The 24,275-nt window shown below is 45.0% G+C and overlaps 1 protein-coding gene across 3 annotated transcripts in view; it reads right to left on the minus strand.

Moving 5' to 3' along the window:
• The window catches only part of CUX1 (cut like homeobox 1), a 1,097,219-nt gene that overhangs the window by 346,132 nt on the left and 726,812 nt on the right, over positions 1–24,275 (minus strand). For all 3 annotated transcript variants that reach the window (XM_085649842.1, XM_085649843.1, XM_085649841.1), the window contains one exon: positions 7,459–8,282. In XM_085649842.1, the coding sequence (XP_085505968.1) occupies positions 7,459–8,282 (824 nt within the window). The remainder of the gene's footprint in view (positions 1–7,458; positions 8,283–24,275) is intronic.

Below are 24,275 nucleotides of genomic sequence, written 5' to 3' on the forward strand. Positions count from 1 at the left end.
GAAAGATGCATTGCATTGATGATAAGATACAACACATCTTCCCCCTTATAAATAACAACTGAATGATACATCAATAAATAAGTACTAGAATCATATCAATAACAATTACGTGAATGATAAATCAATAAATATGCATATCAATCATATTGGTAACAATTACATGAAGAAGCTAGCAAGGCAAATGCAAAACATTAAATGAAGATATGCAATAAATCGTATGAGAAATAGTAAATGAGAGCGACACAAACCTTACAGTAATAAAGGAGAAGACATTGCAGGGAAGTAAGAAATGAGAATGACACAATACACACACCTCAAAAAATAAGTAGAACACACATCTTCCCCTTTTTTGAGGGCACAATGAAAATAAGCAGCAAGGATGCAAAGTGCAGACACAAAAAGAAGGAACAGCAGAAAAACATTCAGAGTCACCACCACACCAGTTGGCCAGACTAGTATGAAGATAAGCTGAGAACAAACATATTAAACGGTGGAAACAACCACCAGAAAAGACAAGAGATACTCCCAACAATGTAAAACAAACAGGATCTCCAAAGGAGAAGGGTGAGAAGAACACCCGTTAGGAGTACAGACAACAGAAATTTGAGGAGAAAACCTCAAATGTCAGACACACAGAAGACGTTAAAGCAAGGGTGAAAACTGTGGCTGACGAAATTTATTTAAGAATTTCAATAAAGATCCCACATAGAGGAATCTTGCAATTCAAATCATGTAAAGTACAAATAATGTGTAAAAATGTAGGTGACAAATCCACGCCCAAGTGTATTACATAAAGTGAAGGTCACATAGCCAATGGCTATAAAAAAGCATACCTGGCGCATATCTCAATAAGTAAAAAATAACGTGCACTAAACAAAAGTATACCAGCTCCAGGAATACTGCAAACAAATTCATGCAAAGAAATATTACCTGCACTAAAAATATAGTTCAAACATGGAACTTGTAAAAAGTACAGTAATGTATAGCAAGGAATGTAAGTGATGAGTCTTACGAAGTAACGTGTTAAAAATAGCAAGTCACATAGCCAATAGGTTATAGCATAATACAAACCTCAAATAAGAGAAAGGATCCCTTAATGAAACTTTAAAGCAAAGCACTTATATGCTATGTAATTTAAAAACAGGAAATGTAGGTGACAATTAAAGTCACATAGTCAAAAGACTCATCAAAACCTTAAAGAGAAAAGTTCCAAAACGGAACCTTAAAATAAATTACTGAAACTTAATTATGCAATAAGTAACACATCCACGCACAAATATCTGCGGAGAAGGTGGAAAGTCACATAATGGCAAGGCATTATGAAAATAATAAAGTAGATTGACCAATAAACGTAAAGATCAACAGTACAGTAAAGAAAAAATAATTGAACATAGCAAAAGTTTTAAAGAACTGATACTTCTCTCCAGTGAGCGACTCCTCACCCTAAGTCCATCTCAACTGCAGGAACCATCTAAAATCGCACTTAAATCCCATGTACTTAAGATGTTAATCAAAGTCAGGTCAAGGTTGGGGAGGCCGAGCAATCACGTACTGTGCGGCCAGACTCTGGAACAAGCCGCCTCAAACTATGAGGCTTCAATCCAACCTTCAGCTGTTCAGGAAAAGCCTAAAAACCCAGCTGTTTGCAGCTACATAGGTGGCGTTATACCGGCTCTCTCTGCCACTACACTTTCAGTGCCAAGACGCCTGGCATTTGAGCGCTTTAAGAACTGGAGTGCGAGAAACACATCCGAGCCCGATGGCGGAAAAAAACAATCTGAAGATGGAGCCGATGACCATGCGCACTATCATCCAAAGGAGGAGTCACCTATCTCGTGACTTCCAAGGACTTTTCCAAGACAAAAACAAGTGCAAACATCCGGGCCCAACACCAGATGGTGATCTATGCTTAGTGTGTGATCTGCAGCTCATATGCCTCGAACACATCTTTTCCCCAAATGCCTCCATATGTTTTGATTCTCTATCAGGAGGCGTTGTATGAAAGGGTTAGGGTTCAGTCTACTTGCAGGCACCCAGACTACCAAGCCTTCAGGCATAAGGTGTTGTGTGAGGAATGTCAGGTTCACTGGGGCAGGTCTGTGTCTTCTTGCCACTTGCCTATTTACCCGGAAGTGCTCATCAGTATGTCTGTGAGAGCTTCATTAAATGGTAGAAGCGGTACCATGGAAGCTTGCCTAGGTTGTAGGACTTCCTTGAAAACATTGGTCTTATCCTCAATGGAAGGCAGTTGTAGGTTTAACACTTCAGAAGCACACTGGATGACCACCATAAAAGAGGCCAATTCTTCTATGGAAGAGTCAACTCAAACCAGTATAAGGGGAGATGTCCAGCCCACTAAAGTGATGCATCATCCTCGTCTCTCTATTGTTATCAACTAGACTGTGCTGACTACGGTCAGTGTCTGAATGAATGAGGTACTGAAGTAATTGAGCAGACTGTTGGGCAATGGCAGCAGCCTTTCAGAGACAGAATGAGGTTGGATCGGCTGCTCCAAAGGTTGTGGAGGATGTGACTTCAGTAAAAGTTGTGTTGGGTTAGTCTACAAGTCTGACAAAATCAGGTTTTCGTCATGTGTCGGGGCCAGCGTTAACGTGGCAGGAAGGATTGGTTTCTTACCTATAATCCTAGTTCTCTCTCAGGGGAATCTCCATTGAAATCATTAGCACTGAATAGTACCCACATGCAGGGATCCCGGTGCAGCTCTTTCAAAATCACATCCACTTACTGCTGAAAGGCCAGGACACACGTGACAGACATGTTACATTTTTGCTGCCTTCAAAACAGGGTATATTTTCAAACTTTATTGAATTATTTTAAAATGTAGAAGAAAAAAGGGTCATACCCTTAAAAATTACTTCAGTAAAATGAAAAGTGATAATTAAAAACATTCTTCACAAATATTTTTTAATTATTTTTAAAGTAAGATAATGAGCAATGCATAGCAAGGTAGCCTGAAAAGGCTGGAGCATTGAAACAACGATTCAAGAATAACTATTGTCCCTCCCTCAGTGGCCTATTTTGCCGGACGAAGGCACCTGTGTGTGCCGAAACGCGCGTAGAATACATTCCAGTCAATCAAAAATTTGTGCCACACTATTTTTATGTAATCTGTGTTATATTAATTATCATTTATTTGTTATTGTTTACACACCTTCACTTGTTTGTATACTTTTGAGCGTATGATTGACAGTATGCATGTTTGACACGTTAGCCCCTGCATGAAAGATTATACTGTTTTTATATATTTTCTATGTATAATAAAAACTGTTTTGTACTTTTTATATAATTATTGTTGCCTCTGGTTCTCATTGACAGTATGTAATATCATTTTTGCATTGTTCTTATGTCACTTGGTTTCCTAAATTCTGTACAATTAGTGTATTCCCTACATTTAGGAACCATATCCTTATAGTAGGGGCCCTCCTCTTTACATTTATTACTTCCAGGTGAGACAGAACTAACGCAGAGCCGCTAGACACCACTTGCAGGCATGCAGGAGCACAGCTGAGAAAAATCTCCGGATCAAATCTGATGCCTGGGGAATTCCATCAGGAAAGGTATTTCTGGATTCACCTCGAGCATACCGCAGGTGGTGAAAGAATAGGCAGCTACATTACATGCAAGTTTAGTTTGCTGTTGTCTTTCACTGGGATCACTACCTGAAGTTGCTTACTTCATGCGGGGAAACAAAGGCTGAGTTGATCTTTTTGCATGTGCCTTGGCGTATGGGACTTTTGAAAACTGCACTAAATAGCCACGACACCAAGGTCTGGTGCCATCTGGTTCGGAGTTAACCATCCCAGAGCTCACCCTAATCTGACACCCTGCTAAAGTCAGAACCGCAGAGCAATGGACAATTTCCAGGTTGACATTCAATCTGTCACTGCAGAACAAGCACTTTCAGCCGAAACAGAACTACGTTGGCTGTTCTCTTTCACCCCGGAAGGTCTGGGTATGTCTTGGAGTCTATCTCTGTGTATAAAGTTACCGAGTGTAAGTGCAAGTATCGCTGTATCATGTTGCTGGGCCTGCGTGCTATTAGACATTAGGACCGCCTTTCCCTTGTCATCTCTTTTTCGCTCACTGACAAAGGTGTCAGTGGTCATAAGCAGGAGAAGCAGGTTTTGAGAAATATTCTACTTTCTTACTCTGCTCTCTTGAGTATATATTAATGCTTGAATCTGTGGTTCCCCCAAGCTAAAAAGAGCTTGCATCGGTAAATATACAGACTAGCTCCTTGAAAAAGTCAGTGATGCATTAAAGCACGGATTGTGAGGATTACGGGGTGTTAACATTATGGGAACACTAAAAATAGGACCACCCTTGGATTACTTTTCAAGAATGAAAAGATACGGTTGTTTAAAAATTGAAAAACGTAACTTTTTTCTATGACTGATATAAAATGTGTTTTACAGTAAACTATTATTGATGACCTAATAAGATAGCTCATTGGTGAGCCAGGAGCAGATATCCTTATGTAACTGGCAGTCCACGTTTTTAATCCCTTCATGACTACCTCACACTTTCATACTTCTGAAGTCAATAACACGGCCACAATTAAGTTAGCTTACAACAACAATTTGTACTTCTACAAAGCAATGAAAAAAAAAGAAATATTTGGGCAAACCACATGTTAAATGCAAGTTGTTACTTATTTAATTTGAGAGAGTAAGAAAAGTGCAAATGAGCATCAAGGGAGTGTGGGAAGGTGTGTGAATCAACGAGACTAAGAAAACTGCTGAGTAAAGTTTTGAGGAAAACCCATTCTTTTTTCTCAACTCTATTTATCATTTACTTAATTAATTTTCTGACAAAAAAACTTCAGTAATAATTCCACAGCTATGCTCTATGCTATGCGAATGCTGCCCAGCTTTCACAAATATAACAGACCAAATAGATTTGAAGATATAAAACTGCCACTATTCCTTCCATACATTCTTTACAGGAGAACTGCATCGCTTATTAAAAAAATATTTAAATATTGTCAATTTTTCACCTGTGTAACAAGGCTAATGTTCTTTTATATATATAATTTATCACTAATTTACCATCGGAACACCCTCGATAGTCTTTTAACCTTTATAACTCGTTAACAGTGTTTTGGGTTTCATTGTCTTTAACATGCAGCACTTGCCACATACTGTCCCCTGAACCTTAAAGGGGATAAACCTCACATCAAATTCATAAAAATAATATTTACAGCAATTCCTCGTGAAAAACTCAGAAGCACCCTGTAAAAATGTCTCAAAATTCCATTCAGCTTTCACTCAGCACACTTTAAATGGATCATCTATCTGTCTCACATACACAACTTCCAAATGTTTCTCAGGAAAGACTAATACTATAGTCAAAAAACACAATAGAAGATGCATATTATGTCATTTGTGTGTTTTACAACCTCAAATGATTGAAACATTGTTTAAAAAATTGTAGGCCAATAAGGAACCATCCCCCTTTCCACCCACACCGGAGGCCTGAACCTCTACTTTATGTTGCTATCAGTGGGGGGTCATGCTTCACAAAACAAATACTCCTGGCAACCGCCCTAGGCTTGTGGGATGTGAAATGTAGACTGACTCACGCTCACCTTCTCGCACAATTGAGTGGCAGGATGGTGTGAACTCAGCTTGGCCTCCTTGCACTTATGGCGTATTTTCGACTTATTGGAAGACTCTGAGTGGGAACTGATGTTCACCAAGGTCTGACTGTTTGAACAGGATCACAACTTAGAGCGGTATCTATTTTTTAAATGCAGTCTATTCTTACTTTCAGCGACTGATACTTTCACCTCCATCTTCCGAACTGCCTTTAGGTGCATGAGGGGGCACTTACCCTCAGAGCCGGCTTTAGGGCAGTGCGACTGCTGCGGCCGCACTGGGCACTGACCTCAGGGGGTTGTTACTAAAAATGATTCGTTTGGTTAAATATACATTCTTATTAGTAAATCTAGCCTTTACCGGTGCTTTGAAACAAATGAAACGAGGGGCTATGGAGAGATATGGGGCACTTTTGCTCAGTGGTAGTCACTGGGGAGGGGGGAGGCAAAACTGGTTGTCGCACCAGGCCCCACTGCACTAAAGCCGGCCTCGCTTACCCTACAACTCTGAGTCGAGATCGAAGGCCAAGCAACACCGGAATATGTCATGCATGTCCGTCACAGACATCTGGTTCCTGTAGCAAGGGCACTGCTTAAATCCCATCGTGTTTGGGGGAGGCGTTGGGCCTGGCACACTGTGTAATGTTTGGAAAGTAATTCTAAAACTGACAAAGTTGTGAGAAGAGCTCCTGATAAGGGGAGGAAAGAAAGGAAGTGAGTGTAAGGGTGGCGCTTACATGCAGCTCCGCTCAATCACTCCTGGGTCGAAATGTTATAACCATGGATCACATAGTTTGACCTATCGCCAGTCTGGCACATGGGATATTTTAAGGTGAAGAATCTGCTGTTAGATGTATGCAACAGAAACAAAGCTACTTGTCACCAAGAGTTGGAAAGTGACCACATATTCAGGAGCTGTTGCAGTACTGGCCTGTAAAGATACAAGGGCCCCTCCCTTCATTCTGTGCTTCATAGTGCCCTACTCAGGCAGTATGGAATTACTTTTTATGTCACTCGAATTTGATAGAGAAAGTTACTCAAGCAATAACATTAGTAATTATCTTCATAGAGTCACAACGACTGCACTATAGTCTCACTGAATCTCTGTCCTCTGCTAAGAGGTCAACACTCTGCGATCTTCTAGTTAGGACATTCTGGACGTTCTGGGATAAGAGTCAGTTGCAAAAGACTGCCCTGCAGGGATTTAAAGCACCTGATTTTCAATCTGTAAATGAGGACATTCCAAGAAACAATGATAATGTTGTGGTCTCTCATTTTAGGTTATTGTCATCAGTGTATCGCACAATCTGCCATTTGTAGGACAATGCAACACATTCAGTAGTCCGGTATGGCCTTTCAAACGGAAAGAAATACAGTCAATAAAGTGAACAAGAGGTGAACATGTCACCTGTAATGAGTTGTGTGTCAGGGTCATTGGTCTATTTTAGGGAAACAGAGGGCCGTTCCAAATCGCATAAGCGCAGTCAGAAAAAGTTTCAATGAGATGTATATATGTGGAAGGAAGCTGATGGTAGAAAATATAGTGCGTGCCGTAGTAGACAGTTAATGGCACATGTAGTTTGTATACTGTCTTCGTGGGCAGTGCTACTGTGAGCATGGCGATACTCAGCAATATGGTAACCGTGCTATGAGACCAGTGTGAACAGATGGACGTTGTTCATGACACGTGATTAGAAATACTTCTTGTCTGAGCACCACAGCATTCAACCAGTGAGCTAATCTATGTTTAAAGCTTAAAGAACACAGAAAAACTGTACATGTACTAATGCCATTTCATGTGAATTATTAGTATACGAGTATAGAAGAATACAAGCCATTACCTTTTCTCCAAATATCCTTTGGCAAATTCCATTCTTTGCTAGCTTCTCTTTGACCTGACGTGTTAACTCTATTGTGTCCACTTCCTGATACATGTAGACCTCGTACTGTTCAGGAGTCAATGGGGGTACAACAGGTTTGGTTGCTTTAGACAAAGGCAAAATGGGGGAGGATGGATGTGGGCTATTTTGCGGAGTTTCGCTACGACTTGCCCCAGTCATGCTCAACTCAGAATTTTGCGAGTATGGAGATTCAGCTTTTGGCCATTCTTTCCAGTAGTCAGAAGATGTGGTCCCTTGCTGCTGGCAGTGATCTACCCTGTTGTGACTTGTGAGCTTTTCTTTTATGCTGTTTGTATCCTCTGTCTTAATATCTTCCAAAGGAGCGGTGCTTCTTCGATCATGCTGAACAGTACTCCACCAATTGTCCTTCCATATACCTCCTCGGCCCAATTCACTTTTCACATGTCTTATGTTGTGGGGGGATTCCGCCATCCCATGCATTTCTAAAGCAGGGATGTCGCGATGTTCTCTTTTGATCCCTGTGTAGTTATGCAGTGAAGAGATATTGGATGCCAGTACACTTGAATGCTTTTTCAATGACAACACCAATGGGGCATAACTGGACCCAGAACATACTGCGGAGGTGGAGATTAGTTTCGGAGATAGAATGGAAATATCTGCAGGAGACAGAGATTCTGATTTCAGGGCAGGTTCAAAGGCAGCCTGTTGAGCCTCCATTTCGCGTCTTGCTTGCTTCAGGATTGATCGAATAGCATCATCAGAGTTACCACTGTTACAAGCAGAATGTGGCTGAGCCGGCTCAGCTGTGAAAAATCAAAGGCAGATATTTCATAATGTAGAACTGCAATATCTAAATTAAGATTTAATGATGCATCAGTAAACAAAGTACATTACGAGAAAATCTGGTATTAAACAACCATTGCAGTGATTTAATAACAAATATAACAAACGCCAGACAAAGTACACTGCGGACATTGAAAAGCGTCCTTACTTATAATAAAGGAGTGACAACTTTTAATAACCAATTTAAAAAAACAAACATTTTTGTGATGCTGTTCTGGGAAACACACATCAACCCCCAAAAATGTCATGGTAAGTTACAGGATAGTTAGAAATCATGCTGGGAGGCAATTGATAGAATAGTAGAGTGTGCTCTAGAGGGGACATGGAGTGTGCACTTAGTCCTGGCATGGCCAGTTTGAATATAATTAACTATCCACCTGGCAATACCAGTCCCTGTGGCAGAGTCCCTCTGTGCCCCTTCGTTGAAGCCCACAAAAGGCTGAGTAGACTTTCTAAAAGGCTTAGTCCTAGCAATGTAGTATATCAATGATAACCTAACATCCACAGTGTAAATGACCAGTTTTACTCTAGACTAGTCGTATAAAAAGACTGGCAGCTTAATTGTTTCATTAATGCAGAAAGGTGAAACAACCTTAGGCAAAAATGTGGGATTGGTCCAGAGAACAAGCCTGTCTTTATGAACCTGGTAAAAGGGTTCTTGATCTGTAATACCTTGAAGCTCACTAATAAGTCTGAGGGAGGAACGACCTTCCAAGACCAGAACTGTAGTTGGCATGAGTGCAGGGATTTGAAAAGAAGAACCAATGAGTCATGTAAATAACTACATTAAGGTTTTAGGCAGGAATCGGAGGTGTCTTTGGCAGTATTACCTTCCGTAGGCCCTCCATGAAGGCTTTAATGAATGGTTTTCTAAAGAGGGAAAAGTGCTGTTGGTTTTGAAGGCAAACTGCGACTGCTGTTAAATGCAGACATATAGAAGTGTAGCAAAGGTATGCTTTCTAGCAATATAAAAGGTAGGATACAATGTGCTGTACGAAACCTTTAAGAAGACCGAACTATTTGGAAATGCAGTAATGCATAAACCTTTTCCAAATTGCAGCAAAGCAGGTATGAGTAGCAAGTTTGTGTGCTTCCTGTAGGATAAACTTGCATTCCTCTGAAGGCTGAAACAACCAAACTCCAACAGAGTAGGTGACAAATTGCAAAGTTCAGATGTTTGAGGTCTGGGTATCTAAACTGACTCTGATGCTGAGTGATAATGTCTAGTGTATGTGGGAGATTCTTGTGAGGGTTGACTAACATCTCCAGGAGCACGAGATTCCAGGGCTGATTGGCCCAGATTTGTGCGACTAGGATAAGGGTTATGGACACCTGCCTGATTTTTCTTACCATGTAGGAGATGAAGAAGAGAGATGGAAAAGTTTAGGCAAATATCCCTGACTAGTTCATCCATAAAACACCTGACCTGCACACTCTTGCCATCCAGTGTTGGCCACAGATGTTAGAAGTGTTTTTCTTTGAAGTAAAGTTTTCAGAGTAACTTGTGATCCCTCCCCCTGACACCCACTAAGCAACAGGACATTGACTCCACATTAGAAAGCATTTCCCACAAACAAGTAAGAATAATTAGCTGTAGTGATACTAGGCAGGAGAGCCTACGTTTATGTATACAGGAGTACAGTATGCAAAAAATGTGCAAATTATTACTGCTACACGCATTATACCCTTAGCTTGCATCCTGGAGGTGGAAGGGCCCCTGCCACAGTGGTTCCTTTGTTGTGGATTGAATAAATTCCAGGCACAGCATGCAGTGAATACTTGGCTTTTGTAATATACACTGGGAAGTACTGACTATTCATCTTACAAAGACTTGTAACGATTATCTTACTTACCCTGTAAGGATCTGTTCATCACATGCCGTGCTGCAAGTTCACATGCTCTGCATACTCCTGCCATTTATATTCATGCACACTTGAGGCAGTTTAGGGTAGCCAAATTCTAAGACAATAGAAGTCAGATAGCTAGTTTGAGCTGCCTTGGGTTTGGTGGTCTTACTCGGCCTTAGCTCTGCATCAAAAGGTCCGGCCTGTTGGAAGCTTCTTGGGTGGAGAAATAGACATCTCAAAAAGGGTTGAGAACCAGGGTAGTCAGTCCCACGTAGAAGCATCCAGATTGAGGATGAGGGGTGGTTACTGTAGTTTCCTCATTATACACAGTAGAACTGGGAGAGGAGCAGAGCATATGCAAAGATCCCTGACCAGTTCATCCACAGAGCACTGCCAATGGATTGGTGTTATGGAACCTGGAGGTGAAGGTTAGGCATTTTGCATTTTCACAATTGGTAGAGAGGGCTATGTCTGGGACTCCCCCGCTGCTGGATGTTTGTGAGTAGAACTTGAGGGTGGAGTGCCCGCCCACTGACTTGTTGCTGCGTCCTGTTGAGCAGATCTGCAAAATCATTGCCCATCCCTGAGAGGTAATCTGCTAGGAGATGTACTCGGTGGTGGATCACCTAGTGCCAAAATCACTGCGCAAGTGTTGACAGCTATGAGGGAGTGTGTGCCGGCTTGCTTGTGAAGACCAAACATGGCGGACACGTGGTCTGTTCGTGCCTGGGCTACTTTACCTTGAATGTCTCGGAGAAAGGTTTTGAAGGCCAGCTGTAAGGCTAAAAGCTCCAGATGGATGGATGATGTAGAGACGTTATTGATGAGGCGGGCATAGACCCTGGACTGTCATGTCCCAGAGATGCACCCCGAGTGAGCGATGCATCTGTGTTGATGGTGACCTGCGGAATAGGGTTTGTGAAAAGCCTGCACCGCAATATGTTGCTGCTGCTCTGGCAATGGAGAGAGTGATCGGTGCTGGCCCTTATTAACACTAGATCTTTGTAGTGGGCTGGTCCCACATGTTCAGGAGGTACAAGTAGACGCTGTAGACGTGGCCAGGTAGAAGCAGATGGTGTTTATTAAGTTCTTAGGAAGAAGTTACAACAAGCCCAGAACAAGCTCCACCAAGAGCAGCCTCCTAGCTGCTCAGCCCATCTTCCCAACTGTCTCGCACACAGGTACCCAAGCATTCCACTCACACTAACATTCTACGCAGAACACTCACACTGGCTGAGCAGCTAGGTACAGAATGAAAGGGGACATATTAACAAGAACTGAGAGAGAATATTACAATCTTCCCAGTGTCCCACCACTTGTGACCATTGTCCCGAGATGCCCTTTTAAAGTGGATGCATATGGAGCCTGGAGTGAGGTACTATGGTTATGTAGGCGGCCATCCTACCTACTTGGCACATCACTGTTTGTACAGTGAGTGGACAGAGTGGCTGAAAAAGAAGCAGCAACTGCTGAAATGCAGCCAACCCGTTGTTTGCTTGGGTAGGCCTCGGCAGTGACTGCGTTTAGGACTGACCCCAGAAAGGATTGAACCTGAAGGAGCTGGAGGTGGGGCTTGGTGACATTGACCATAAACGCCAAAGCAGGAGAAGGCACCTTGTGTTTGGGATAGGCACTCCTGTCTGCTTGCGCTCTTGATCAGCCTGTCGTCTAGGTAGGGGAAGACGTGAACTTCTGAGGTGGGCAACAACCACCAGCTAGGCATTTAGTGAAGACACTTGGGGCCTTGGTACTCCGAAGGGCAACATGATGAACTGGTAGTGCTGGTCACTTACCATCAAGAGGAGGTAGCATCAGTGAGGTGTATTTATGGGTATGTGGAAGTAGGTGTCTCAGGTGTATTGTAGCCATGAAGTTGCCTTGCTGCAGCAGAGGGATGACATCCTGTAGGATGACCATTTGAAAATGCTCCAAGAGGATGTATCTCTTGAGAGGCCAGAGATAAAGAACTGGCCTGAGAGAGTGATCCTTCTTGGGGATGAGGAAGAAGACTCATTACAATGCCTCTTTTTCCTCTTGGACTTCCTCCTCTTCCAGCCCTAAAAAATCGGAGCAGATGATGTCTGGGCTGAGCCAATGAGCAGGTACATTGAAGACTCATCGTTGTCCTTTTTCTCAACACCAAACAGATCTGCCTCACAGAAGATGTCCAGCGTCTCAGCTGAGGATCTCCACATGGTGTGGATTCCGTGCCTTTCTCTCCGCGGACAAAGTGACTTTTTGCTCCTGTAGGCTGAGCAGCAGTCACAGCAAATTTTGGGGAGAGGCTACTAACTCTGTGGAGGTCAGCCCAGGGGTAATTTGTGTGGCACTTGAAGGGTGTCCAACCCATCACCCTATACGCCTCTTCATTCTCTGGAGTCTGTAAGGAAGGTGCATGACCCTGGAGGGCAGAGACACAGTGTTCTTCAGCGATAATGTCCAGAGCACGTTGAGAGACAAATGGAAACAGTATGACCGTTGAAGTGGGAATCCTCTCAGCGACAGGAATGGAAGCAACAGGGCTCAAGACCACAAACATTCGGCATTGAGACCAGGACCAAGTTTGATAGCTATCCAAAACCGATGGTGGAGAAAAACTATGGAGTTGGTGTTCATGCGCGTACATAACTTAAGGAGGAGAGACTAATGACTTAAAGACCTCTTTTAAGAAAACAACTTGCAACACTCCAAGCCAAACACAAAATGACATGCTACGGACATAGGCTTTTAGGTGGAGCTTGTCAAAAGCCACAAATAGTTGCTTTGCTTTATGAATGGATTTGCTGTGGTCAATGTAGTACATGAGGGCTCTTGACATCTAAAATGTGTAAGGCCCTTTCAGTAACATATTCTGGTTGTGGATAGATAATTGGTAAGACAATAGCTGGGTTACCATGAAACGCCGACAACCTAGGACCGGAAGCAGGGCTTTGTGCGGAGGACAACGCGATATCTGTGCACCTGAGGAAAGAGTTATCTATCTTTACAGCAATTCTCTAATACTGGTATCTTCATAGATTCACATGCTTGAATTCTCAGATGTCGAGCTGGGAGACCCACTGTAGTCATATGGACTAGTGCAATGCTAAACGTAGCCTGGATACATTTAACACTGTCACATTAGTAGCCTATTCACATTATTTCAAAATTTCCACATTTCAACCATTCAGAAGAAAGCACAGAATTCCACTCTCACCACAGAGGCCAACCATACCTCTCATTTCGACTGCACAGTGTGTGTGTGTGAATGAACACCCATACACTCTGTATAGGCTTTCATGGATAAGACTTGTTTTCAAATGGAAGATTTACTACACTACTGATAGGAAAGCCCTCATTGCTAAGATTGACTAATTCGGACTAAACAGACCATGCCTGAGTCCTCAAAAGAAATGTCTTTTCATATCATGTGAAACCTGTGCCAAAAAGAGTCTTTATGCAGGAGATCATCACAACTATTGTCTGCATAATTTACCATATCTTTTCTTTAAATTACCCTCAGGCTCAGTAAGGGAAGGCTTTTACTTTGGCCTCAAAAATTAAAGTCAAGGGATTTTCCATTTTCGAGGAGATGAATCGGAAGATGCCTAAAGAGCATCAAAAACCGAAAAGGGTTCATTTTAAGCCTGAAAGCTCCCCTTGGACCAACATCTAAGAAAATGCCATCCACTTCTAAGGATCCTATGAGGAACATACATTTAGAAGAAGAAAAATCAGAGATGAAAGTCCAGCCTCTGAAATGGCAGTTTTGAGTAAATGATTCCATCAAGACACAAGCCTATCTCTGAACTGGTTATGCCAAAGAAGAAAGGGCCTTTGGAATTAATCACAAGTCAAGGATCATCCAACGAACTAGCATTGATGAGACCACCAACAAATAGACAACCCTCGACAACACTATCATTGTCGAAGAGAGCTGATAAATTACTACCGTCAACAACGACCACCTCAATGATTGAACCACTGACAACCATCTTAACACAATCGAATACCATCGATGATCACCACCAAGATGCCATCAACAGAGATAACACCTTTGGCGTAAACACAGTGAAGACAGCAAAAACTTCCAAGTTAACTCTAATATCAAGAAAGGGCACTCCAATGACCCTAATGCATAAATGTATCTCTCCAAGCAAATTATCTTCTTATCCTCCTCAACACCTTCTAGACAAGGAGGAATCTGATGATCAAGGCACGTTTAGAACAGCCTGTAGTCCAACAGAATTCAAAGTTAAATTTAAGGACCCAAATTAAGGAGAATATGAGGAAAACCTGAAAGTTTTGCCTGCTGATCCTTATGGTCAAACTAAAGATTCTAGCCATAGGGATTCATATCAACGTTCAGAAAAACAGTTAGATGAGGATTATGATTTTGATTGCCAGTATGATTATCACCCACACAAACAAATTACACATTCCTCATATGAGCCAATGATTCAGGTAACATTTACTTTGGGCAAAGATCTGCATCTCATACTTGACAATTATACCCGCTTCCCTAAATCTGAAACCACCAAACCACAAACACAGCTGCAATTCGAGGCCCCCAATCAGACCTACAATGCTGCATACTCTTGTAACGTCTTTGTTCACGATGACGTCTTTCAGTACCCATTCCGCAACAATCAATCTGGCAACACATCTTACAACATAGCCCATAATAATGTGTATTTGGATGATGGCCATAAAGAAGGGGAAGTACAGATGATACCCTCAATATAAGGGTCTAGAATGGTAAGTATATGTGGCACCTAGGAGATACCAGTCCTCCTGAAATGACATCAAAGAGGTTCAATTTACCAGGTCCAGCGAAGGAAAGGAATATGCTACTTACCAGTATGCATCTGTTCTTGGCATGTAGAGCTGCAGATCTATACACTGTGCATAGATCGCCATCTGGTGTTGGGCCCAGATGTTTGCAGTTTGTTTTTCCTCTTGGAAAGTCTTTGGAAGTCACGAGGTCGGTGACTCCTCCTTTGGTTCGTATTGCGCATGGGCTTCGGCTCCATCCTCAGATTGTTTTTCACCAGCAGGGAAAGATGGAGCGTAGTAGTAACAGTAAAGAAACCCATGTGTGTTGTATCTAAAGAAGATAAACTGGAACGGATACAAGTAGCCGGGGAGGCGGGTGGGCGTGTATAGATCTGCAGCTCTACATGCCAAGAACAGATGCATACTGGTAAGTAGCATATTCCGTTCGAGGCATATGAGCTGCAGATTATACACTGTGCATAGATGATATAGCAATACCCAACCCTAGCGGCGACCACCGGCATCCGTTGCAGTTGTTTGGAACAGTGTTTTTAGTACAGCCTGGTTAACACTAGCTTGTTGCTTCGTTTGCGCATCTACACAGTAATGTTTTGTGAAAGTGTGCGGTGTTAACCATGTCGCTGCTTTGCAGATGTCATCTAGTGGTATTTTTCCTAGAAAAGCCATAGAAGCCCCTATCTTCCTTGTAGAGTGGGCTTTAGGGGGAACAGATAGCGTTCGTTTTGCTTTGTGGTAGCAAATCTGTATGCATTTTACAATCCACCTAGCTATCCCTGATTTAGAAATAGGGTTGCCTTTATGTGGTGGAGAGAAGGAGACAAATAGCGGTTTGGTTTTTCTGAAAGGTTGTTGTTCTTTGGATGTGGTAAAGTAAGGCCCTTTTAACATCCAGTATGTGTAAAGCCCTTTCAGCAACGGTTTGAGGTTGTGAGAAAAAGACTGGTAATTCTACCGACTGGTTTAGATGGAATGGAGAAATGACTTTGGGTAGAAATTTTGGGTTGGTGCGGAGTACAACCTTGTTCTGATGCATTTGGAGAAAAGGTTCCTGTATAGTGAGTGCTTGTATTTCACTGACCCTTCTGAGGGAAGTGATGGCCACTAGAAAAGCTGTTTTCCATGTGTGAAATTGCAGCTCACATTTATGTAATGGTTCGAAAGGGGGTCCCATTAACCTTGTGAGAACTATATTCAAGTTCCAGACAGGTGAGGGTGGTACTCTGGGTGGAATAACTCTTTTGAGGCCTTCCATAAAGGCCTTGATAGCAGGCACCCTGAAAAGTGATAGGTGCTGCCTGTTCTGTAAATAAGCAGCAATTGCTGCGAGGTGTAACCGAATGGAGGTATATGCTAGGTTTCACCTTTGTAGATGGAGCAAGTAACATATGATGTGCTGTATGGACACATTTAAAGGATTGATTGTGTTGTTGTGGCAGTAAACAACAAATCTATTCCACTTTGCAGCATAGCATGCCCTAGTAGTAGGGCGTCTAGCTTCCCTGATAATATTCATGCAATCAGGGGGAAGGTTAAGGTATCCGAATTCTAGGACCTCAGGAGCCAGATCGCAAGGTTGAGCTGAGCTGGGTCCGGGTGTCTGATCTCTCCATGGTTCTGGGTTAGGAGGCATGGTGAGAGGTGCAGCTTTTGGTGTGGTACTACCGAGAGTTCCAGCAGTGTGGTGTACCACGGTTGTCTGGCTCATGTTGGAAATACTAGGATCAGTGTTAGGGACTGCTGATGTAGCTTTCGCACCACTAATGGAATTAGTGGGAGAGGTGGAAAAGCGTATGCAAATTTGTTTGACCAGTTCATCCATATCGCATTGCCTTTGGACAATGGGTGTGGGTATCTGGCGGTGAAGCTTGGGCATTTTTTGTTTTCGTGGGTGGCGAAGAGGTCTATCTGTGGATGCCCCCACATCTGAAAGAACGGGTGAAGAACCTGTGGGTGAAGTTCCCACTCGTGGATCTGCTGCGTTTGTCTGCTGAGCAGATCTGCCACGGTGTTTTGGACTCCTGGGACGTGTTGGGCCAGGAGAAAGATTTTTTGTGGAATTGCCCATCTCCATATGCTCTGTGCTAATTGAGAGAGCTGTGGAGAGTGTTTGCCCCCCTGTTTTTGAATGTAGTACATGGCAGTCATGTTGTCTGTGCGAATGAGGACTGCCTTGCCTGAAATCTGCGTCTAGAAGGATTTTAGGGCGAGGAAGATTGCCAGTAACTCCAGATGGTTGATGTGGAGTAACTTCTGTTGCGGCGTCCATGTGCCCTGTACTGTGAGATGTAAGAGATGAGCTCCCCAGCCGGAGAGCGATGCATTTGTTAGGATTATTTGTGGGACCGGGTCCAGGAACGGTCGACCTTTGGAAAGGTTTGTGGTGTTCCACCACTGCAGAGAGCGATGGGTGCGACCGTCTACCAACACCAGATCTGTCAGTTGCCCCTGGGCCTGGTTCCACTGGCGCGCTAAACGCTCTTGGAGTGTACGCATCTGGAGTCTTGCATGGGGCACTATGAAGATGCAATAGGCCATCATCCCTATCAGTTGCATAAACAACCTTGTTGGGAGAGAGTGTTGACATATGAATTTTTGACGCCGAGCCTGTATATTTGCAATCCTGGCAGGATTGGGATAGGCTATGGCTTTTGAGGTGTCTATGGTGGTACCGAGGTATTGTTTTGTGTGTGATGGTACCAGGTGGGATTTTTGGTGGTTCACCGTGAAACCTAGCTGGTGAAGTAGTTGGATTGTAGCGGCGGTGTGTTGTACACATTGTTCGCCCAGATACGGGAAGACGTGAATGTGCTGTCTTCTGAGGTATGCAGCCACTACTGCTAGGCACTTGGTGAATACCCTTGGTGCTGTTGTTACCCCGAACGGGAGCACCTTGAACTGGTAGTGTTGCCCGTCCACCACAAATCTGAGGTACTTTCTGTGAGACTGGTGTACTGGGATGTGAAAGTATGCATCTTTCAAGTCCAGAGTGGTGAGAAAATCGTTCTGGGAGAGGAGTAGAAGAACCTGTTGAAGGGTTACCATGTGAAAATGGTCTGAATGTATGTAAGTATTTAGAGGTCTGAGATCTAGGATAGGTCGTAGAGTCCCGTCTCTCTTTGGAATCAGAAAGTACAGGGAGTAGACCCCTAAATTTTGTTGATTTATGGGGACCTGCTCCATGGCTTGTTTTTGCAGGAGGGAAATCACCTCCTGTTTTAGTAACGAAGCATGTTCTTGAGACATAGGGCGTTGCCTGGGTGGAATGTTTGGGGGGGTAGATGTTAATTCTAGGCAATACCCTGAATGAATAATTTGGGTCACCCATCTGTCCGAGGTGATTGTCTGCCAGACGTGAAGGAAATGTTGTATTCTGCCCCTGACCGGAGTGGAATAGTCTGGAGGGAGCGGGGGAAAGTCATTGGGTAGGAGGTGTGGCAGAGCGGGCGGTATTTGTCTTGCATCTGCCCTTATTATTATTGCCTCTGTATCCGCCTCTTTGATAACCCTTTGTGAAGGTAGATTGAGGAGGGGATTTGTAGGACGTGGATGCACTATCCGAGGAGTAGCCTCTGCCCGTGCCCCGAAAGGAAGAGCGGCGAAAAGAGCGCCTAGGAGTGTGTGACTGTAGGGCTCCCATGGATTTCGCCGTGTCAGTATCTTTTTTCATCTTTTCGAGGGCTTCATCAACTTTTGGGCCAAATAGATGATCTTGGTCGAATGGGTGGTTCAATATAGAGGCTTGTACCTCAGGTTTAAAACCTGAAACTCTGAGCCAGGCATGGCGACGGAGAAGGACACTGGTGTTTATGGCCCTGGAGGCTGTATCTGCTGCATCTAGGGCACAGCGTATAGAGGTATTAGTTATTGTTTTTCCCTCTTGGATCAATTCATTAGCCCTATTCCTGTATTTTACAGGGAGATGGTGCGTGATGGTCTCTAACTCAACATAATGCGCCCTGTCGTATCTGGCCAATAGCGCTTGCGTGTTGGCGATACGCCATATATTGGCGGCTTGTGACGCAGTGCGCTTCCCTGACGCGTCTAGGAGCTTGGACTCTTTGTCAGGTGGTAGTGCTTTGCCTAATGCCTGAGAATTTGAGCGCTTCCTAGCTGTAGATACCACTAGGGAATCCAATGGTGCAGGGCCTTTAATGTATGAAGGGTCTGTGGGGGAGGCTTTGTATTTTTTCTCTATATGGCGGTTTAGGACCCTGGCCCTGACTGGGTCTTTAAAAACCTCTGGTGCATGTTTAATTACTCCCTTTAACATAGGTAGAATGGCAGTAGACCTATGTGCATTGTCGAAGGTGTCTAGGACAAAATCTTACTCCACTGGGTCAGTATGTAACTCCACCCCGTGGTAGTGTGCCGCCCTTTGTAATAGGTGGTGAAAGCCTAAGGAATCTTCAGGTGGGGATGGCCTAGATGGGTTAAGGTCATCCTGTGGGACATCTGGGATGTCCGGATTGTTATAGTCGTCCCATGAGTCTGGAGATCCAGTAGGGGTGGGGTCTTGTGGCACATCTGCTGCATCATAATAAGGGTCTCCTAAATCGTCTGGGACAGGAGACAAGGTTGGGGAACGATGAGGCAGGGGTGGAGAGGGTGGGGGTGGGGAGGGTGGAGGAGGTGGGGAAGGCACTCTGAAAGGGGAGGTAGCAGTGTCTTTCCTCTTTGGAGGTGGAGGTGGAGCTAGATTGTCCAAGTGTCTCTTTTTTTAAGACAATGTCAAATGTCCAGTTTTTGGATCCTTGGTGAGGGTCTTTTGCAGAGGATCTGGTGTGAAAAGTTCTTGCGACACTGGTTGTTCGGTCGGCGCCGAAGTTTTCGAGGCCGACGGCTTTTTAGGCTTGTCCAAGCCGTGCTTCTTTGGGACCTCCGATTTTTTGGTCGGTGCCGAAGAAGGCTTCGGCACAGGAGTGTCGGTGCCAAGGGCCTTGTGATGTTTGGTCGGCACCGGAAGGGCAGGTTTCGACACCGAAGGCTTTGGTACTGGGTTCGGTGTGGAGATGGAGGCCGATCTTTTCTTCGGTGCCAGAGGGTGTTTTTCGGTACCGCTGGTCGGCTGGCTCGAGCCCGAGCTGCCGGATGGCTTAATAGGCTTCTTTACCGGGCCCGAAGGTGGGGTGTGAGAAGCACAAGCTCCTTAAGCCTACCACCACTCCCAAACTGCTCCACCACTTTCGGATGTTCTTGCTGAACTGCCGCTCCCTACCTAAACACACAGCTGAAATAATGCTGTTAATAGAAGAACTCTCCCCCGACATTCTGTTTTTGACAGAAACCTGGCTCTCCCCGGCAGCCGATCCAGCCATAATAGCTGCGCTCCCCGCAGGCTTTCAAATCCTGCGCCAGGACCGGTTAAAAGGGAGGGGAGGAGGCCTAGCTATAATACATAAAGAGCAGTTCAACTGCAGAGTGGTCACCGAAACCATTCTAGACTGTGAAAGCCTCACCTTCAAAATTGAACTGTCCCCCAATCAGTGCCTTTCAGGCACTTTGATCTACCGACCTCCAGGGCCCCCGAGGCAGTTCCACGTTAGCCTACCCACTTATGTATCCGAACGTATTAATACTTCATCCAACTTTATCCTGCTGGGTGATTTTAACTTTCACTTTGACTCGCCCTCTGACCTTACCGCCTCGACTCTAACAGGCGACCTAGCAGCCTTGCTGCTCTCACAACGAGTCACCCTGCCCACACACGGAAAAGGCCATCTGCTCGACCCAGTTTTTAGCAACTGCCCCAACCTCCTAACTTGTCCTCCCATACCCCTTCCCTGGACGGACCATTTTCTGATCCCCATCAATTGGACCATTCTCAAACCCCCCGAACCTATCCCTACTACAAGACTCAAGAGAGCCTGGACCCATCTTATGATTGATAATTGGACCAATGCACTCACAGAGACCCAACCCTTGGTCACGGATAACCCTGAGCCAGCTTATCAGGCCTACGTCAATTGGATTTCCCAATCTCTTGACATTGCCCTTCCGAAAATGGTAATCACTCTTAAACGCCTCCACAAAACTGCCCCGTGGTACACGGAGAATCTGAGAAACCAAAAACGATGCTGTAGGAAACTCGAAAGACGCTGGCGAACCGATTATTCATCGGTACATAAAACTCTCTACCGAGAAGCTATCAGCAACTACAAAAGCCAGATAAAGGAAGCCCAGGCCTCCTACTTCTCGGAAAAAATTGTCCTTGCAAAATCCAAACCGAAGGAAATTTTCAAAATCATTAAACAACTAACCAAACCCCCGCCCAGCCTACCAGTGGACAAACCCACTTCTCACTGCAACAAAGTTGCCGAATTTTTCCATCAGAAAATTAGTTCAATCTACTCGGCTTTCCCCCCGATCAACCCACCTCCGTTCATTACACTTTCACACCCCGTTGAACCCGTTCTCAATCCTCAATCACCCACGCTGTCCCATTTTCCCCCACTGGAACTTGTCTTGCTGGAGTCTCTAGCACGCAAAGTCAAATCCGGTTCTCCGAATGACCCTGCCCCTCCAGAGATAATTATGGCCGCTGCACAAACCACTCTACCTATACTAAGGGACGTCCTAAACACCTCCATCTTCACGGGCATAGTTCCCACAGTCTGGAAGCAGGCCATGGTGAAGGCCCTGCTGAAAAAGCCCAGCCTGGACCCCACAGATATGAGCAACTACCGCCCAATATCCCTGCTCCCCTGGGCGAGCAAGGTCCTGGAGAAATACATAAACCTCCAGCTTACCAACTTTTTAGAAACCCATCTGCTCCTGGATCCCACCCAAACCGGATTTAGACCTAAACATGGGACCGAGACCGCCCTCCTCATGGTCACCGAGGAGGCCAGGAAAATCTTAGATCAGGGAGGATCAGTGGCAGTGATCCTCCTTGATCTTAGTGCGGCCTTCGATACGGTCAGCCATGTCACCCTGCTGGACCGTATGGCCCAGGTCGGGATTAAGGGCAAAGCGTGGACCTGGTTCCGGTCCTTCTTGGAAGATAGATCTTTCCAAGTGTTTGATGGCGATTCAGTCTCCACCAGCATCTCCCTGAATTGCGGCGTCCCCCAAGGTTCCTCTCTGAGCCCGGCACTTTTTAACCTGTACATGAGACCACTAGCTGATGTCGTCCGTCCGTTTGGGATTAAGATCATCTCCTACGCGGACGACACGCAGCTGGTGGTCTCCCTGACACAGGAGACCAATCTCCCTGTACAGAGCGGCCTCAGAGAGTGCCTAGAGGAGGTAAAATCCTGGATGTCCCAATCATCTTTAAAATTAAATGGAGATAAGACCGAGCTCATGGTTCTCGGCAACTCGGTCCCCAGCCTCCCGCCCACCCTTTGGCCACCCAGTATGGGCCCCATACCTATTCCCAAAAACAGCATAAAAAGTCTGGGAATATGGATGGACAACTCTCTCTCCTTTGGCGTACAAGCCACCAAACTCTCGGCTACCTGCTTTGGCATCATGAAGATGCTTAGGAAAATTCTCCCCCTCCTTCCCATGGAAGCCAAGCAAGCAGCGGTACAAGGCCTGATTCAATCTCGCCTCGATTTTAATAATGTCCTTTACCTCGGAGCCCTGGAATCCACATTGAGGAGGCTACAGATTGTGCAGAACTGCGCCGCACGTCTGCTACTTGACATCCCTCGCAGACAGTCAGTAAGGTCTGGGTTGGTCTCTCTTCACTGGCTACCAGTACGCCAAAGGGTTTTGTTCAAAGCCATGTGCATATCCCACCAGTCCTTCTGGAACTCTGGCCCCATGATCACACAGGACCTAATCCTTCACTATAGGCCCAATAAGAACCTAAGATCCAACCAGTCCTTCTTGGCAGTCACTCCGAGAGTAAGGAGATCCAGATCTGGAGGTAGGTCTTTCGCCTATAACGCGGCGAGGGCCTGGAACTCCCTCCCATTGCACTTAAGATCCAACTCTAATCACACGACTTTCCGCAAACAACTAAAAACCTTCCTATTTCATCCAGTTTAATTTCCCCTCCCTCTGTTGTGTTTTTTTTTTTTTTTTTTTTCTCTCTGGTCGGTTTTGGTGTTTTCAGCGCTTGGACGCCCTCGGGCAACAATTCGCGCTTTACAAATCGACATCCAATCCAATCCAATCCAATCCAGTATCCTTGGTCTTGTCTAGGCGCGAAGGTGTGACCGAAGCCTTTTTGGGTATCGGCGTGGGTGTGGGAGGGGGTATTGTACTCACGACCCTCTGCGCCGGGGTGATGCCCTCCACATCTGAGTCGACGGCCTCGGAAGCACTGACTAGGTCGTCGTCCTCTTCTTCGATGTTCTACTGGTACGGAGCTTCGACGTCGTCCCCGAAGATGTCGACTGGAGCGGAGGTCGAGGAGTGCGCCATGTTGCGTCTAGCCCGTCGATCTTGAATAGTCTTTTTAGAGCGAAAAGACTTGCAGGCGGGACAGTCTCGGGCCTCGTGTTCAGGGGAGAAGCAGAGGTTGCACACCTCATGAAGATCGGTGTGGGGAAACTTGGACCCACATTGAGGGCACTTCTTGAAGGGAGTTCTTTCCATCAGCCGAGACCGGAGCCGGAATAGGCCCGAAGGCCGCCGTCGACGACCGGAATTGAAGAAGTGCCGAAGAGAAGGTGATTAAGATGATTTATTATCTGAAGGAGCTCGATGAGCAAGGATTTTTGCGTCGATCGTTGAACTGGAAAAGTTCGGAACCGGAGCGCGAAGTATTACATCCGAGCCCGATCGCGGAAAAAGCAATCTGAGGATGGAGCCGAAGCCCATGCGCAATACGAACCAAAGGAGGAGTCACCGACCTCGTGACTTCCGAAGACTTTCCAAGAGGAAAAACAAACTGCAAACATCCGGGCCCAACACCAGATGGCGATCTATGCACAGTGTATAATCTGCAGCTCATATGCCTCGAACATGACTGTTTCCTTTATGATTTCAAAGTACCAACATGAAAAACTTACCTTCTGTCACGCCTTATCTGGTAGAAACTATCTATTCTTAGATTCCTTACCGTAGAATTATCCCTAGGTATCAGGCTGGTTCTCGAAATTCTTGAGCAGTACCCCTGTGCACCGGTAGGTGGCGTAGTTCGGCTCTGTGTCAGCCGCACCGGAAGTGACGTGCACAGTGCCAACATAAGCGCCGCCCTAGGGCACCACCATCAGTTAACGAAGTGACGTGCACATTGCCAATAGAAGCGCCACCCTAGGGCACCACCATCAGTTTCTTTTTGCGACCTTTCCACACCAGAGCGCGAAGCCACGAAGGATGCGGATTTACTGGTGTACTGCACTAAGGGACTGAGAAGTGTGACCTTAAGCAGAAATT

Source organism: Triturus cristatus, chromosome 3_2 (genome assembly GCF_964204655.1).
Source record: "Triturus cristatus chromosome 3_2, aTriCri1.1, whole genome shotgun sequence".
Taxonomy (NCBI): domain Eukaryota; kingdom Metazoa; phylum Chordata; class Amphibia; order Caudata; family Salamandridae; genus Triturus; species Triturus cristatus.